Source organism: Gossypium hirsutum, chromosome A03 (assembly GCF_007990345.1).
Source record: "Gossypium hirsutum isolate 1008001.06 chromosome A03, Gossypium_hirsutum_v2.1, whole genome shotgun sequence".
NCBI classification, from domain to species: Eukaryota; Viridiplantae; Streptophyta; class Magnoliopsida; order Malvales; family Malvaceae; genus Gossypium; species Gossypium hirsutum.
The window spans coordinates 45,765,796-45,784,583 of NC_053426.1; the positions used below are offsets into that span (position 1 = coordinate 45,765,796).

General features: G+C 38.5%; 2 protein-coding genes and 1 non-coding gene across 3 annotated transcripts; 1 reads left to right on the plus strand and 2 right to left on the minus strand.

Annotated features, from left to right (window-relative positions):
- Positions 1-203: 203 nt before the first annotated feature.
- On the plus strand, positions 204-320 carry LOC121225538 (U5 spliceosomal RNA). The gene has a single exon (XR_005923402.1). It is a non-coding gene; the product is annotated as a U5 spliceosomal RNA (small nuclear RNA).
- A 4,594-nt stretch (positions 321-4,914) lies between these two features.
- Positions 4,915-7,724, minus strand: LOC107887857 (uncharacterized). Its single transcript, XM_041094757.1, has 2 exons — positions 7,380-7,724; positions 4,915-5,055 (listed from the first exon to the last, which is right to left on the minus strand). The coding sequence occupies exons 1-2, from the start codon at positions 7,722-7,724 to the stop codon at positions 4,915-4,917; spliced, it is 486 nt and encodes a 161-aa protein (XP_040950691.1).
- A 2,701-nt stretch (positions 7,725-10,425) lies between these two features.
- Positions 10,426-11,901, minus strand: LOC107887856 (uncharacterized). The gene has a single exon (XM_016812078.1). It carries the CDS (start codon positions 11,899-11,901, stop codon positions 10,426-10,428), a length of 1,476 nt encoding a protein of 491 aa, XP_016667567.1.
- Between the last annotated feature and the right edge of the window lie 6,887 nt (positions 11,902-18,788).

Genomic DNA, 18,788 nt, shown 5'->3' on the forward strand with positions numbered 1-18,788 from the left:
CGTAAAACACATGGAACAGTGATGGATTAAAAACAGCTAATTTACGAGATTATGATGCAGAAATTTAGAGAACTGATGGAGAACGGCTTGCCTTGAGAGTCAGAAAAACCAATGGAGAAAAATCCCACATCAGTAGAACACAAGCAAGCGCAACCCAATCGACTTCTATAAATAATGTCCAAATGGCTTCTATGAAAGCACGGAGCCGTGCGGTGGGCACAGAGCGAACTATTCTTTCGCCTTTTACTAAAGAATACCGTGTGCTCGCCGCTCTTTGCGGCATACGCCTATTTTTGGAGGGCTGTTCTTTCTAGAACTGGTCCATCAATATCAAGTTTAGAAAGCTTTGGTCACTGAAATGTTTATGTGATGGTTTACAAGCTATATATTTGTAGGTTGTAGGGTTTCTTCTTTCTCTTACTTCATAGGATTTTGTTGGCCTGGTCTTTACATGATTCTATAGCAGAAACCAAGAGATTTGGTTAATAATAGACAAATATGTAATACTGAAAACTGGTATACACTAGTCAAGGTTTCACCATATATAATATTAAAGCTGCATGACCATGTTTCATGAAGTGCCTCTTGCTAGTTGTGCAGGGCTGAAGACAAAGGGCTTCTTGTTCGTCCAAACACAGTAGGTTTGTTTTAGTATTCTCTATTCTTAATTTTTATTCGGACACCCTCTAGATTCTTGGCTTTGCCTAGTGAGGTAGGGATGTGCAAGGATTGGGTTGTTGATTTTGATAGCTCTAGTGGAATAATCAATGAAAAGGGATTTGAGATCAGCAGCCTTAAAGTATAACAATGGAACAGCAGTTTTGAAAGGCATGCTCCACTGATTCTGGAAATAAACCCTTACTTTTGGTTGTGAACTTAATAGCATGTAAACTACATCCTTCTATTGTGACTGCTACACCAGCAAGGAAGGTAACTCACACTCAAAGCATCACCTTCAACATAAGCATTCCCAGCAGACCTGAAAGATTTATCATTTTATGAAATTTGTGGAAACAGAGGCAGCGACTGCAACCCCAAATCGTGATTTGAAATGGCAATTTGTTGTCAGACTTATCCAACATGCTTCAAATGAATCATTTTTATCCCATATTATTTTTCCTGCTCAAAAAGTGTGATGATCAATTCTTTAGTTTAGTTTCAACTTTATCTTTAATATGTTTTATCCCTGGATTTGATAATCACAATCAACCTATCTGATTAGAAGTTTAATTTTTTAAAAAAAATGTTTTCGAGGCCTAAAATCATAAATTTTTTAAATAGATTTTTTTATAACATCACATAAAATTTTGTTATATTTTAAATAACGGATTTCACGAACATCAGTGTTTATTCATAAAGAATCTAACACTTATTTATCAATGAAACTAACAACAAGATGAATCTTCGATTAGTTTGTGAACCTTAATTTGTCAAATTTTGGAGTTAGATATCTATGTTGAAATTATATGAAGATCATGTTGGAATTCAAGATAATTGATTACCAGTCATCATAAATATATTATCCTAGAATATAGCGTTAACTTTACTATCAAAAATATTAAATCAGACTTTCATGCGAGTAACCTTAAAGATACGTAGCTAAACTTAGCACTCCCTATAAAGGAGTCATGCAAAAACTCATACACAAGACCGCACTCACTGTCTCAACTCCTAAACTCTTCCAAAAAGAATCTCCTTCCCAACCTCCACATACCTTCCTCCGTATGATCACTGTACTCCTCCCTTATTTACCTACTAGTTAACTAATGTATATACTATAAGCAATGTCGAAACTATTTTTTTGAAAACGGGAAATCGACTTTTGAAAACGAAAAGTTGGGAGTCGCTACCAATCGTTTTTAATAGGGTGTGATTGGATCACCTCAAAACACGGTCGTTTTTAATAAATAAATAATTTTTTCAAAACGACGATTTTGGTTTGCGAAAATAGAAAACCGGTTCGGGAGACAATTACGTATGAGGAAGGATTAGCACCCTCGACACGCCCAAAATTGGTACTCGATTGATTATTTAGTGTCTTAATGTCGAAAATTAAAGATTTGGACAGAGTTCAAAACGCGATCCTCCTTTTACTGGCTTTTAAAACATTTAGGTAAGTCAAATGTGTATTAAAGACCATCTCACCTCAAGGTAAAACATTACATCCAGTACGTTAGGACATAACATTTTTGACCCTCAATTGTGAGCTTGCCTTTAAAACGTGCGTTTTAGCCTTAAGAGGATATTCGAATATTCAAAACAAACAAAGAAAGCGAAACCCAGTACGTTAGGGCACGATTCTTCGAATTCTTTAAATACAAAACATTGCCTTTATTTTGAAAATTTTTTAGAGTGAACTGGTAAGAGGATATTCGAATATTCAAGACAAACAAAGAAAGCGAAACCCAGTACGTTAGGGCACGATTCTTCGAATTCTTTAAATACCGAAATAATTCCTAAAGTTGAGAGGGTTCGAATTAACAATGATAAAAGCCGAATCAAAATATACTTGTTTGGGTTTGTTTGGAGAAGAAATGAAACCACTAATGTTGGCCACATAAGTTGGAATTTAAATCACAATGATAGCAGGAGATAAGAACATAATCACGAACATGCATAATATTACATGGCAAAAGTTCTAGGCAAATAAATCATAATCATATGACAAGAAGGTATATGTAATGGCTACATACTTTATGCAAAGACTAATATTAACACACAAAGGCCAATGAATTACAATTCAATTTTTAGAAAAGTGCCAAGCAAATGAACACAAATGAAATGAAGCAAGTTTTAAAATAAAGAAAAATTAATAATGTGAGAAATGAAAAATGTGAAATCACCGATATACAAACAACAAAAAAACAAGTAATATATGAAGGAGTTTTGAAAAAGTACTAAAAAACAAAATACATAATATACAAAATATAAATACTTCTAGGCAAATAGTATGCATATAAATAAATAATTCACATGAAATGAAGAGAAAAGGGAAAAATATTAATATGTAAAATAATAATATATAAACTAATTTTAGAATAAATGTCACGTGTGAAGTAAGCTAAAATGAATTATACAAAATCATATCTATATTTGTATATCAATTTAAAACAGATAGTATATATATACAATACAAGCAATTTAATAAAAATAATAGCGTAATATTAAAGCAAAGAATACTTATAACAAAAAAAATTCAAAAAAAGTGTGCTATGAGATAAAATATAAAAAAAAATTCAAATGAAAATAAAACAGTATGAAATAAAATAATTCAAAATCATATGTTTAAATAGTATATTTTTTAAAAAAAATGAATAACCAAGAAACTTAATTGAAATAAAAGTAAAACTAAAGGGATAATTTATAAACAAAGCAAATTATTAGAACAGGATCAGGGACCAAAAAACATGCGCCCACATATTCGGGGATTTAAGCGGAAAATATCCCAAAACCCCAAAACACCGTGTTTAGGCGAAGATTAAAACTAAACTGATATAAAGTACTTGGGCAGAATTTTAAAAAAAATAAAAGAGAAAACATTGGCCTAATCGAACAGCAATGCAAAGATGGGGAACTAACTGCGCAAATAACCCCTTAAAGGGGAGAATGAGCAAATCCAACATATGGATTAACGCGCAGACTACTTTTCAGCCCCCAAAGTACTGTTTCAAAATTAATTGACCATTATTTTGTTTTTTTTTCTACAACATTAAAACCCTTTTCCTTAGAAAACCAAAAGCTTTCTCTTTTACTCTAAAAAACCCTATAAGTTTTAGCCTCCACAGTACCACCATTAAATCTGGTAGTCAGTAATGCACGAAGAGAGTCTTCGACTCCGCTCAGGCCATACTCAGAGACTTAGTCGCCTTTCAACATCAGGAGAACGAAGGGAAAAGACCTAAACCGATGCTCCAATCGATGAACCAAAGGCGAGTTCCCCTTTTCCCCTTTTGTTGTTTTTCAAGCAGTAGATAAATCAAAGAGACAGCAGCCAAAAATAGAAAGAAAAATGGGACTTAGAATCACCTTTAACCAATATTGTTAATATTGATTTCTGTATATGTTTGATTTTTGTATCTATCTCCCTCTTTTTTCTAAAAAAAAAACCCATTACAATACTTTCCAAAGACTTTTATAGCCTATTTTACAACTTATTTTGCTTGTTTGTAGGTTCAATCGAGCATGTCTCTGATGTGGCCTATTAGAGGAGCGCACAACGCGGAGGGACGCGCGACATGCGGTACTTGGGAACCTCCACGGTTGCGGTGGCTGAGGGTGTTAGCTGCTAGAGTTTTCATTTTTCTTTAATTCTGCTAGGCTGTTAGGGTTGTTTTGGGTTTAAGTCTGATGGGTTTAGGGTTTGGGTAATGGTTTGTATTGGGCTTAGAGATTGGGTTAAGTTTGTTTTGCTAATTGTTTTGGGTTTTAAATGTATTGGGCCCTGGGCATAAATTGGGCTTAACAGCTGCCCCTCTTTGCTCGTTGTGATGTAATGGGAATGAAGCAAAGATTACAAAGGCCAATTTTGCCTGGTCCTGTCAGATCTTTGCTTCTTGGTGTAACCTTATCGCAACCCACTGCATCCTATCGCTTCTAAATGCCTTATAGCTGTTTCATGAAGATACGATTTGTTGAAACTTTATCTGCTCCGCTCTTGCTCAGCGAAGATAAAAAATCTGTAATTTTAGCTTGTTACCCTACTGCTTAAGGGGTTAAGGCGGGTCTTCGACCTACTCCACCATTGTTCAGAGAGCTAGGATCTATAAATTTTAGCCTGTTACCCTACTGCTTAGTAAAGATAAAGCTGATGATTAGAATCTGCTCCATCGCCGGTACGTGGAGATAAGATTCTCCAAAATTTGATCTGCTTCACTCCTGTTCAATGAAGATAAGATCTGGTATATTTAGCCTGCTCTACTCCTGCTCAGTGAAGATAAGGTTGGTGGCTGAGATCTGCTCCATTGCTGATACATGGAGATAAGATTCACCAAAATTTGATCTGCTCTGCTCCTGCTCAGCGAAGATAAGACCTGGTATATTTAGCCTGCTCCACTCCTGCTCAATGAAGATAAAGCTGATGATTGAAATCTGCTCCATCGCCGGTACGTGGAGATAAGATTCTCTAAAATTCAATCTGCTTCACTCCTGCTCAATGAAGATAAGATCTGGAATATTTAGCCTGTTCCACTCCTGCTTAGTGAAGATAAAGCTAATGATTAGAATCTGCTCCATCGCCGGTACGTAGAGATAAGATTCTCTAAAATTCGATCTGCTTCACTCCTGCTCAGTGAAGATAAGATCTAGTATTTAGCCTGCTCCACTCCTGCTCAGTGAAGATAAGGCTTATGATTGGAATCTGCTCCATCGCCGGTACGTGGAGATAAGATTCTCCAAAATTTGATCTGCTTCACTCCTGCTCAGTGAATATAAGATCTGGTATTTAGCCTGCTCCACTCCTGCTCAGTGAAGATAAGGCTTATGATATCTGTAATCCTGCTACATTGTCCACTAGGGAATCCATCTGTAGGAGAGTGATATGCTTATGCTAGATGATTAGGATGCCATGATTAATATGAATCAAATGCTCCTAACTACATGTATTATGGATGTTAAATGCACAACATGCAAAATGTCATGAGAATGATCCATTTTAATTTTTGGGTTGTCATCGCTCGTTGTTTACTAAGGTAACATCCCTGACATATGCCTTCTTGTTTAGCTCGGTAGAAAAGGACTTGAAGATGCGGTTAATCCCTTATTTCTCACACGTTTCTAGCCCTTTTTAGCTCGGTGAGTTCTAAATAATTGTCCTGTTTCAGGTTCTCGTATTGCTTAGAAACCTTTCAAAGTAATATGAAAAACCTTCTTTTGAGAGCATTATTAGTTCATTAATCATTATTTCAATAAAAATACCCGAAAAAGATTATAATGATAGGTAGAACTGAAATTTATTCGAGTCAAAATTTGCGAAAGATGTATCAACAAAGAAAGCAAACATTGTTTAAGATACAAAAATGGATGAAAAGGAACAGAATAGGTGCCCTAGATTTTGCAGTTTGAGCTTCTCTGCACGAACTCCTCGAGGACCCTTTTAAACTTAGCATGCGCTCAAGGGATCTATAGCATTTTGTTGATGCCCTAAGATGTAGCTTATCTCCTCTTTGTTGATTCAAGTGTAGTGAGACTGACGCTTGCCCCAGTTTGGATCGAAATTTGAATTGCCCTTTGCGGGTTTTCAATTCAAAACCTCTTTGGTCTCAAGGTGCCCTTTACGGGTTGTCACCTTGGCCTCTCCTTTTTTTTGGCGCCCTTTACGGGTTTTCACCTCAACTGCTTCAAGCAAAATATCTTTTGACAGAATCCGAATTTATCGGGTTAGGCAAGCTCTTGCCATCCATCTTTGCTAGTATCAATGCCCCTCCAGAGAAGGCATTTTTTACCATATAGGGTCCTTTCCAATTTGACATCCATTTCCCCCTGAAATTTTTTTGCATAGGGAGAATCTTTTTCAATACTAAGTCTCCCTCATGGAACATCTTGGGGCGAACTTTTTTGTTGTAGGCTCGCATCATTCTCCTCTAGTACATTTGACCATGACGAATAGCCTTCAGCCTCTTCTCTTCAATCAAGTTTAGTTGATCGTAACGATATTGGATCCATTCTACTTCGTCTAACTTCATCTCTGATACAACTCGGAGAGAAGGGATTTCGACCTCAATAGGTAAAACTGCCTCCATCCCATAAACTAATGAGAAATGTATTGCCACGGTAGAAGTTCTGACAGATGTCCGATAAGCATAAAGGGCAAATAGGAGCTTTTCATGCCAATCTTTGTAAGTCTCCACCATCTTCCCCACAATCTTCTTGATATTCTTATTAGCTGCCTCAACTGCCCCATTCATTTTCGGGCGGTATGGTGATGAGTTGTGATGTTTAATGTTGAACCCACTGCAGACTTCTGCTATTGCGCTATTGTTCAGATTCAACGCGTTGTCAGATATGATTCTTTCTGGCATACCATAACGACATACGCTCTCCTTCTTCAAGAACTTGCTGACTGCTGACTTTGTGACATTGGCGTACGAAGCAGCCTCTACCCATTTGGTAAAGTAGTCAATGACCACAAAAATGAATCGATGTCCGTTGGAAGCCTTTGGCGAAATTGGCCCAATGACGTCCATGCCCCACATTGAGAATGACCATGGGGAAGTCATAACATGGAGGGGTGAAGGAGGCACATGGATTTTGTCTCCATAAATTTGACACTTATGGCACTTCTTAGCGTAATTGATGCAATCTCCTTCCATTGTAGACCAGTAATAACTGAATCTCATGATTTGTCGAGCCATTGTGAAACCATTGGCATGTGTCCCACAGACACCATTATGGACTTCCTCTAGAATTTTCTTTGCCTCAACAACGTCAACACATCTTAACAACACCTGATCCTTTCTCTTCTTATATAGGACCTCACCGTCTAGGAAATAGTCACTGGCTAACCTCCTCAATGTTCTTTTATCATTTTCGGTTGCTTGATATGGGTACGCACGGCTCTTCACATATTGTAAGATACCATGATACCAAGGATGATCATCTCTCTCTTCATCTTCATTGACATTACAGCATTGAGTTGGAGCCTCACAAATACTCATCTGAATTGGCTTCATGTTCTCCTGTTCATTTACTTTGATCATGAAAGCTAGTGCAGCCAAGGCGTCAGCCATCTGATTCTAGTCTCGCGGGAGGTAAAGAAAGGTAATATCATCAAACTCTTCAATTAACTCTAGGACTAACTTTCGGTAACTGACCAATTTGGGATCTCTCGTTTCCCACTCGCCTTTAAGTTGATAAATTACCAATGCAGAATCTCCATACACTTCTAATACTTTGATTTCGCAGTCTATAGCTGCCCAAATTCCCAAGATACATGCCTCGTATTCTGCTATGTTATTTGTGCAGTCAAAATCCAGCTTGCAAGTGAATGGATAATGATCTTCATTTGGGGATATCAGTACTGCCCTAACTCCATTTCCAACGGCGTTTGATGCTCCGTCAAAATTTAATTTCCAAGAATGATCTTCAGGCATGTCTCCTTCAGCGATTGCTACATACATTAGATCTTCATTGGGGAAATTGAAATTCAAAGGTTCATAGTCCTTTAAAGCTCTATTGGCTAGGAAATCTGCTATTGCACTCCCCTTCACAGCTTTTTGGTTTACATAGACTATGTCAAATTCGGAGAGCAGAATCTGCCATCGGGCCGTCCTTCCATTTAAAGCGGTTGACTCCATCATGTATTTGAGAGGGTCTAGCTTTGAGATTATCCAAATTGTATGGTACAACATGTATTGCCTCAACCTTCGTGTTGTCCAAACCAAAGTACAGCATAGCTTCTCAATTGGTGGATACCTTATTTCACACTCAGTGAATTTTTTACTGAGGTAATATATCGCTCTTTCTTTTCTCTCAGTCTCATTGTGTTGGCTGAGCACACATCCCATCGAATTATCAAATACTGTTAAGTACAGTATCAATGGTCTACCAGGGCTTGGTGGTGTTAGCATTGGGGGACTAGACAAATATTGTTTAACCTTTTCAAAGGTTTTTTGGCATTCATCATCCCATACCCCAGGATTGAGCTTTTTAAGAAGACGGAATATGGGGTCACACTTCTCAGTCAGTTGCAAAATAAACCGTGCGATGTAGTTTAGTCTCCCTAAGAAACCTCGGACTTCTTTCTGAGTTCGTGGAGGAGGCAGCTCCTGTATAGCCTTGACTTTATCAGGGTCGACTTCTATTCCTCTCTCACTGACTACGAAGTCGAGTAACTTTTCAGACCTAGCTCCGAAGGTGCATTTTGACGGATTGAGCTTTAATTGGAATTTTCTCAACCTCAGGAACAATTTTCTCAACACTCGCACATGTTCCTCTTCATTTCGGGATTTTGCAATCATGTCGTCGACGTAGACCTCAATTTTCTTGTGCATCATGTCATGGAACAAGGTTACCATGGCTCTTTGGTATGTGGCTCCTGCAATTTTCAACCCGAAGGGCATCAACTTGTAGCAAAATGTTCCCTATAAAGTTATGAATGTGGTTTTTTCCATGTCCTCAGGATGCATCCTAATCTGATTGTACCCGCAGAACCCATCCATGAAGGAGAACAGTGAATAGTTTGCCGTATTATCCACTAGAGTGTCTATGTGAGGCAATGAAAAGTTATCATTTGGGCTGGCCTTGTTTAAATCTCTGTAATCTACACACATCCATACGTTCCCATTTTTCTTAGGGACATGGACGACGTTGGCCACCCATTCTGAATAATTGACCACCTGTAGGAATCCGACATTAAACTGCTTCTTGACTTCTTCCTTTATTTTCATTGCTACATCGGGTCTTATCCTTCGGAGCTTCTGCTGAACTGGCTTGTACTCCTTTTTTGTAGGGACACGGTGCACTGCGATATCGGTACTTAGACCAGGCATATCTTGGTATGACCATACAAAGACGTCATTGAATTCTTGCAACAGCTCAATGAGGTTCTGTTTCTTCCCCTCTTCTAGAGCCACAATCTCAGTAGTCTCTTTGTGTGGCAGGATCTGTTCCTCTTTTCGCTTCACCATCCTTAACAAATCGGGAGATAAACCATAATCCTCGTCCTATTCAAAATCCTGAAATCCCTCAAAATACATGTCTCGCTCAAAAGGAGATTCCAGGCTCGCATCAGCATTACCCATGACGTTGACATCCAGGGACCTATTATGAGTATAAGAGAATACCCAAAGAAAATGAAATGAATAATTCCTTTGTATGGTATAATTGTGTATGAAATGAAAAGGAAGAAAGAATAATTGCTCGAACCGATATATGAAAATGCATTTTTTATTGAAAATAATAATGTTTGAACATAAGCCTATTTCACAAAAGATTCTTATTGTCCCTAGGCTAGGAGACAACAGGTGGGTTTTGAATATTACTCTGTGTTAGCTCTAAAGATTACAGGAATTTCTTCCTCAGTCTAGTTATCCAAAACACTCCCAGGCTCATACGGGTAAATGCTTGATAAATTTCTTTCCATTGTTTCTTCTTCAAATGTGGCGTTGATGCTCCAAACTCCAATCACATCTTTAGCCATTCCTTCTTTCACCTTATTCTGTATGGAATGAATAAACCTTCCAGATACAAATGTTTGGGAAATATGGGGGAAGTTCATCGGTTCCCACCTGACCTCTGTCCCATTCAATCTCGCTTTCCGCTATTCTTGTTTCCTTTCGAACTCCTTCTTCACTTGGCTTGCATCTGGCCTGAATCCCAAACCGAAGCGATCCCACTTGCCAACCAAGACTGGCACTCTAACTTGTCCACGGAGGTGCCTCCCGAGTCCTCTGCCAGGTAACGCCCCTTTCTCAACTGTTAACTGCAGGCTCATTTTTGTAGCCCCTGATATCTTAGGTATCGGATCCTGCTTCCTTCAGCTATAAATGTTGTGTTTACAAACTTTAACGATCGAAATGAACATTCAACCGCTTCGTTGTCATTCTCTACGTAGGGTGCATCACTGGTATATGACGCAATAATGTCTTCCTCCGTATTTATTGTTATTAGCCGTCCCTCAATAACCATCTTTAGCTTCTGGTGCAGCGAGGATGGCACTGCCCCAGCTGAATGAATCCAAGGTCTTCCTAATATACAGTTATAGGAAGGTTTAATATCTATCACGAGAAAATCTACCTCGTACGTGTTTGGGCCAATCTGAAGAGGTACCTCTATCCTTCCCATTACTTTTCTTTCTGTGCCATCAAATGCTCTTACTATGTTCTGACACGTCTTCATATGGGAACTGTCTATAGGTAAACGGTTTAACATAGCCCAAGGCAATACGTTCAATGCGGACCCATTATCAACTAGTACTCCGGGTAGCGTATACCCCTTGCAACGTGTAGTGACATGCAGAGCCTTAGTAGACCCCCTACGCCCTGGCGGTATCTCATCATCGCTGAAGGAGATGAAATTGTCAGCGCTTATGTTACCGACGAGACGATCCAATTTGTTAACCGAAATGTCATCTACAACATAAGTTTCGTTCAACACTTTCATCAATGCGTTGCGGTGGACCTCTGAATTTAACAGCAGAGCCAATACAGATATGCGATCTGATTGTTGGTGTAGTTGTTCCACAACACTATACTCGCTGTGTCTTAAGAACTTCAAGAACTCATTAGCTTCATTTTCCATTACTGGCTCATTAACCAGTGGTTCTGATCTCTCTACTTCTTGCTTGAGCATGACATGTTTCCCTTTTACTGGTTCGGCTTCTGTGTTTGGCATGTTAATCGAACCCTTCTTCTCTGGAACTGCTATACTACAATTATAATTCCAAGGTACCCTACGGCTATCTTTATAAGGGGAAGCTGTTGGCTTCTGGATTATAACTCTTGGTGTAAATCTTGCTTCTACTTCACTAATTCTGGGCTTCGACATAATTATCACTGGACGACTGGCTCTGCAGCCTTCTTCATTTGACTCTCCTTCTAGAGAGCAAATATTCTCCTCTTTGATAGACTCGAGGAACTCCAATTCCTTATTATCCATTAGACCCTGTACTAGGGCCCTGAACTCAATACAATTCTGGATCTCGTGATCTTTCTTATGATGGAACTCACAGTAGTTTCGTGTATCTTGGATTTTATCCCCCAATCCCTGCGGGGCTAAACCTCTCTTCTTCATTTCCTTCCAAACTAGCTTCAATGGGGTTCTCACCTCCGCAATATTTAGCTTAACTTTTCTCCCCATATTCTCAATTATCGCGTTTACCCCTTTATCAGTATGATTGGGCAATGGATTTCCCTTACCAGGTGTATCATCGAATTTTACAATATTTGCTTTGATAAGCCTTTCCATGTACCTTTTGAACGAGGTACAGTTTTCTATCGAGTGCCCCGTAATCCCTGCATGGTATTCGCACTAAGTATTTGCGTTGTACCGCTTAGGGTATGAGGGCTGCAACGGCTCTAAGTGGAAAGGAGCCACTACATGTGCATCAAACACACTTTTGTACAACTCCCTATATGTCACTGGTATGGGAGTGAATTGAAACTTCTCTGTATTCTGTCTTGTGTTAGACTCCCGCCTTAGTGAGGCCTGCTGGCCTGTGACTATCGCCCTTGACTGGTTAATAGTGGCAGGTTTTGTGTAGCCTGAGCTCACATTACCTACTTCATTCTCTTTTTTCTTCGGGGCTGACCTTCTCGTGTTCTCCCCAACTTCTATCCTACCCGATCTTATGGCCTTTTCTATCATTTCGCCAGACATTACTATGTTCGCGAAACTCTTGGTTACGTAATGAAAGGTGCCTTCAATGTATTGATGAAGAGCATGGTTGTTTCTTTTTCTAGCAATGGTGGTTGGACCTGTGTAGCGACCTCTCTCCATCTCTGAGCATACTGCCGGAAGCTTTCGCTTGGCTTCTTCTCCATATTCTGGAGTGTGATCCGGTCAGGTGCTATATCCGTTATATGGCCGTACTACTTCATGAAGGCCTGAGCTAGGTCCTTCCACGACTTGACTTGGGTCCTACTCAATTGATTGTACCATTTCACTGTAGCCCCACTCAAACTGTCCTGAAAATAATGGATCAACAGTTGATCGTTGTTGACATACCCCGTCATCCTTCGACAAAACATCGTAATGTGAGCCTCAAGGCAGCTGGTTCCATTATATCTTTCAAACTCCGACATTTTAAACTTCGGGGGAAGTACTAAGTCTGGGACTAAACTCAGTTTCTTTGCATCGATTTCGCAGTAATGATCAGCATTCTCTAACTCCTTGAACTTTTCCTCTAACCATTTGCATCGATCCTGAAATTGTTTTGAGACCTCAGCCTTTGTCTTTTCCACCTCTGCTACATTGTCGAAATCAGGGACCTGGGGGTTTGCCAGATTATCTCCAGGGTTGGTGCTCGATCCTGCTGGGAAGTTTACTGGTGCCGAGGTACCAGTTTGATAAAGAGGTTGGACATTAATAGACGCCCCTGGTGGTTGTGTAACTTGTAGGACAAGCGGAATCCTCATTGTCATTTCCCGTATCCCTCATAGGGACTTTTCCTTTGTCAGGCCCACATTTAAACAGCTGTGTCAGCTGGCTTATCATGTTGTTTTATGATTCCAGCATGTTTCTTTAGGACTCCAGCATTTGGTCTCTCATTTCCTACTGGATCTTAGCCAGCTGCTCTTGCATCTGAGCCTACAGTTGCTCTTGCATCTCTTTTTGTATTTGCTCAAACCTCTGATCCATATCATTTATTTTCCTTCGTGTGTAGTACCGGTGTTCCAGGGTAACTAGATAAATGGCCGCTAATTAATAGGGTTCTTTTGTGTATATGATGTTATGCGATGCAATGCAATGCAAATGCATGACATGAATGCAAAAAGGAGACGTCGATTCGAATTCAATTTCATTTAGAAAACTTCACTGAAAAATAAAATCTTTTACATAAAATGAATTACATATACGGTCTTGCCCTAACACCCAAAGTTTTTACTTTCCTAAGAAGGTAGGCTATTCTTAAGAAGGTAGGTTAACTCTCGCCTCCGATCTGACTCTAACTCATATTTAACTCCTAGCACATCTACTTGGACCGCCAAAGTCTGTAAATGATCAGCCACCTCTCGTATCTGAGCTATAGCTTCGCCCATTAAGTAATCCCTATATCAGACTTGATCCTGAGATCGGTGAAGTTGCTCCCCTAGTTGATCATTATTCGCTTCCAACAATTCAATTGATATTCACAGTTCTGAATTGTAGTCTCAAGTTCTTCTACTTTCCCCTTCAAATTCTCGATCTTACTTAGGCTAGCCCTTAATTCAATCACTGAGTTACGACTCCAATGTTGCTGTAGTGTTGTTTCTAACTCTGCCACCCGAGCTCTTAACATCTATTTTTCATTCTGGCTATCGTCCAAACTCTTTTTACAAGCGACTTCTCGAGCTTGAGCATCGCGGAACTTTCTTTCCCACCAATCAGCCCTAGCCTTTTCCTCTTGGATTTCTTGCCTCCACTGTTCAGACGTTTTACCCAAGCCAGCATTTCTCATTGACTTATGTAGCTGCTTTTAATCAGTCTTCAGACTGTCCAGGTCCTCCTCAACCTCTCTCTTTCTCTTTCTCAAATTCTCAGCCTCGAATTTTTGAGCATCAACATCCAGCTTTAAGTATACTTTTTCCTCCTCTAACTGCTCTATTTTTCTTTCTAATCCAACTGCTCTATTTTCCTTTCTAACTCCGAGGTTTTCTTTTCGAAGTCTTGCTTTATGATTTCCAATTCGGTGGGGACCACTCGCAAATATTCTTCTATCAGTCGAGCTTCTTCTAAATTTGGCCTCGGGATATTTTCGTTAACTCTTCTACTCCACCATTCATTATATTCAAGAGTCACTATTGGATTCACAGCAACTCCCTTTATCCGGCAAGTTTGGTTCCAGGCATTATAAATCTCGCGGCTCTTTTTCTTGGAGTCTTTCTCTCCATACGAGAACCCATTCTGAGCTAGCCCATGCTTCATCGGTATAAATTGTCTTGATCTATATTACCTCAATACAAGCAGAGGGGCGTATCCAACAGCTCCCAAAATCCCCAACAAAGGGACCCAATCATAACTCTCACACGGTAGAAAATCTCATCGGAAACCATCCAAGGGGCCTTCCATTCGATATCCTCCTTTTGGAGATTTTAAAGTATCGCCATCCATTTTTCCTCTGTTATGTCATCTCTTCTCGATATGGTCACTATCTCCTTCAAATGTGAGTAATCTCCGAGAAAAAGTCGGTAAGAGGCATTTTCTACCCTCCAAAAGTGGCTATGAAACCATACTAACAAGAGTTATGCACACCCAATAAATCTGTCTTCACCTGCCCTCCGACATGCACTCAAAGATCTGAAAGTCTCAGCCAAGATTGTAGGAACAAGATTGACTCATTTACCAAATCGGTTAAATAGATCGGCGATTGCTTCATCTACATGCCTTAAAGCCTTAGGGAAAATAACCAAACCATAAACGCTCAAGGCGAAGACATCAACTCTTTTCTTCATATCAGGGCGTGTTAGGATCAGCTCTCTCAAATTCTCCCAAGGGATGCACTTTCCACTGCCTTTCTGCTGGACTCGAGCTGCAACCCACTGCTCACTCATCCCAGTGATATTCATCAACCTCTTTACAAAGGTTGGGGTATTGACAGCTCTAGAATAAATCTTATCAACTTGAAACATTGGACAACGAAGCAAGACTGTATATTCCTCGACAGTAGGTGCTAAATCCACATTTCCAAAAGTAAAACAACTGTAGGCGGAATTCCAAAATTGAGCCATGGCGCGAAACAAATACCTATCTACCTTAACATCGATGAGATAATGAATATCACCATAATTATAGTAAAGTAGTTGCTTCATCTCCTCATCCCAGTGACTCCATAATTTTTTCAGCTCTTGAAGATCATTCTGAACCACACTAATATGGATAAAATCCCATAACTCCGACGTGTACCCCTTTGTCAAACTGTCACCTTTCTCTAACTGTGCATTATCCGACCATCTTTGTACAAACGCGTTGTCTTTCACTTTATCAAGGAATTCGTTCTTCATGGCAAAACTTTCTATTAGTAACCGAACCGTATATCGACACCTCCTTTTATGATTAAAATGTTATGCAATCACTATTAAAGAAAGAAGGAAAAACACAAGTCAGAATTATGCATAACAATAAAAATCAAAGCAATCAAGAAATTATCAAACGCCTATTCGGGAAATAACTAGGGCTGGGTGTAATTCTACCTAAGGCGGGTTCCTACAGCTCACTATATGTGGTTTAGTTCTAGAGTAAAGGTACCTAAACTAGCAGATTCCTCGATCCTCGCCCATTATAGGTTCATATGGATCAAGTTTGGTTCAGGGGAATACATTTCCTTATGCCCGTGCGGAGGTGAAAACCTCACGAAGACATAAGTACAGATGTATTCCGAAAGCGATCCCCTAGCCTAACGAAAGTATAGTTTCTCACTCCCACTTAAAAGGTGTGACCCAACGGTCATGCGATATGATGCGAGAGTTTATAAAGAAGTTTAACGAAAAAACAAACTCAAGAAGGACACAGAAAATGCAAAGCGAGGATCGTGTATTTTTAGAAAAACTGAATTTCTAAATTTCGACAAGAAGACATAAAATAATCAATTTACAGCTCGACTCTCTTATAGTCCCCAGCGGAGTCGCCAAGTTGTCGAAACCATTTTTTTGAAAACGGGAAATCGACTTTTGAAAACGAAAAGTTGGGAGTCGCCACCAATCGTTTTTAATAGGGTGTGATTGGATCACCTCAAAACACGGTCGTTTTTAATAAATAAATAATTTTTTCAAAACGATGATTTTGGTCTGCAAAAATAGAAAACCGGTTCGGGAGTCAGTTACGTATGAGGAAGGATTAGCACCCTCGACACGCCCAAAATTGGTACTCGATTGATTATTTAGTGTCTTAATGTCGAAAATTAAAGATTTGGACAGAGTTCAAAACGCGATCCTCCTTTTACTAGCTTTTAAAACATTTAGGTAAGTCAAATGTGTATTAAAGACCATCTCACCTCAAGGTAAAACATTACATCCAGTACGTTAGGACATAACATTTTTGACCCTCAATTGTGAGCTTGCCTTTAAAACGTGCGTTTTAGCCTTAAGAGGATATTCGAATATTCAAAACAAACAAAGAAAGCGAAACCCAGTACGTTAGGGCACGATTCTTCAAATTCTTTAAATACCGAACATTGCCTTTATTTTGAAAATTTTTTAGAGTGAACTGGTAAGAGGATATTCGAATATTCAAGACAAACAAAGAAAGCGAAACCCAGTACGTTAGGGCACGATTCTTCGAATTCTTCGAAGTTGAGAGGGTTTGAATTAACGATGATAAAAGCCGAATCAGAATATACTTGTTTGGGTTTGTTTGGAGAAGAAATGAAACCACTAATGTTGGCCACATAAGTTGGAATTTAAATCACAATGATAGTAGGAGATAAGAACATAATCACGAACATGCATAATATTACATGGCAAAAGTTCTAGGCAAATAAATCATAATCATATGACAAGAAGGTATATGTAATGGCTACATACTTTATGCAAAGACTAATATTAACACACAAAGGCCAATGAATTACAATTCAATTTTTAGAAAAGTGCCAAGCAAATGAACACAAATGAAATGAAGCAAGTTTTAAAATAAAGAAGAATTAATAATGTGAGAAATGAAAAATGTGAAATCACCGATATACAAACAACAAAAAACGAGTAATATATGAAGGAGTTTTGAAAAAGTACTAAAAAACAAAATACATAATATACAAAATATAAATACTTCCAGGCAAATAGTATGCATATAAATAAATAATTCACATGAAATGAAGAGAAAAGGGAAAAAATATTAATATGTAAAATAATATATAAACTAATTTTAGAATAAATGTCACGTGTGAAGTAAGCTAAAATGAATTATACAAAACCATATCTATATTTGTATATCAATTTAAAACAAATAGTATATATATACAATACAAGCAATTTAATAAAAATAATAGCGTAATATTAAAGCAAAGAATACTTATAACAAAAAAAAAATCAAAAAAAGTGTGCTATGAGATAAAATGTAAAAAAAAAAATTCAAATGAAAATAAAACAGTATGAAATAAAATAATTCAAAATCATATGTTTAAATAGTATTTTTTTTTAAAAAATGAATAACTTAGAAACTTAATTGAAATAAAAGTAAAACTAAAGGGATAATTTATAAACAAAGCAAATTATTAGAACAGGATCAAGGACCAAAAAACATGCGCCCACATATTCGGGGATTTAAGCGGAAAATATCCCAAAACCCCAAAACACCGTGTTTAGGCGAGGATTAAAACTAAACTGATATAAAGTTCCTGGGAAAAATTTTAAAAAAAATAAAAGAGAAAACATTGGCCTAATCGGACAGCAATGCAGAGATGGGGAACTAACTACGCAAATAACCCCTTAAAGGGGAGAATGAGCAAATCCAACATATGGATTAATGCGCAGACTACTTTTCACCCCCCAAAGTACTGTTTCAAAATTAATTGACCATTATTTTTTTTTCTTACAACATTAAAACCCTTTTTCTTAGAAACCAAAAGCTTTCTCTTTTACTCTAAAAAACCCTGTAGGTTTTAGCCTCCACAGTACCACCATCAAATTCGGTAGTCGGTAATGCGTGAAGAGAGTCTCCGACTCCGCTCAGGCCATACTCAGAGACTTAGTCGCCTCTCAACATCAGGAGAACGAAGGGAAAAGACCTAAACCGAGGCTCCAATCGATGAACCAAAGGCGAGTTCCCCTTTTCCCCTTTTGTTGTTTTTTCAAGCAGTAGATAAATCAAAGAGACAGCAGCCAAAAATAGAAAGAAAAATGGGACTTAGAATCACCTTTAACCAATATTGTTGCTATTGATTTCTGTATATGTTTGATTTTTGTATCTATCTCCCTCTTTTTTCTAAAATAAAAAAAACCCATTACAATACTTTCCAAAGACTTTTATAGCCTATTTTACAACTTATTTTGCTTGTTTGTAGGTTCATTTGAGCACGTCTTTGATGTGGCCTAGTAGAGGAGTGCACGACGCGGAGGGACGCGCGACGTGCGGTGCTTGGGAACCTCCACGGTTGCAGCGGCTGAGGGTGTTAGATGCTAGAGTTTTCATTTTTCTTTAATTTTGTTGGGCTGTTAGGGTTG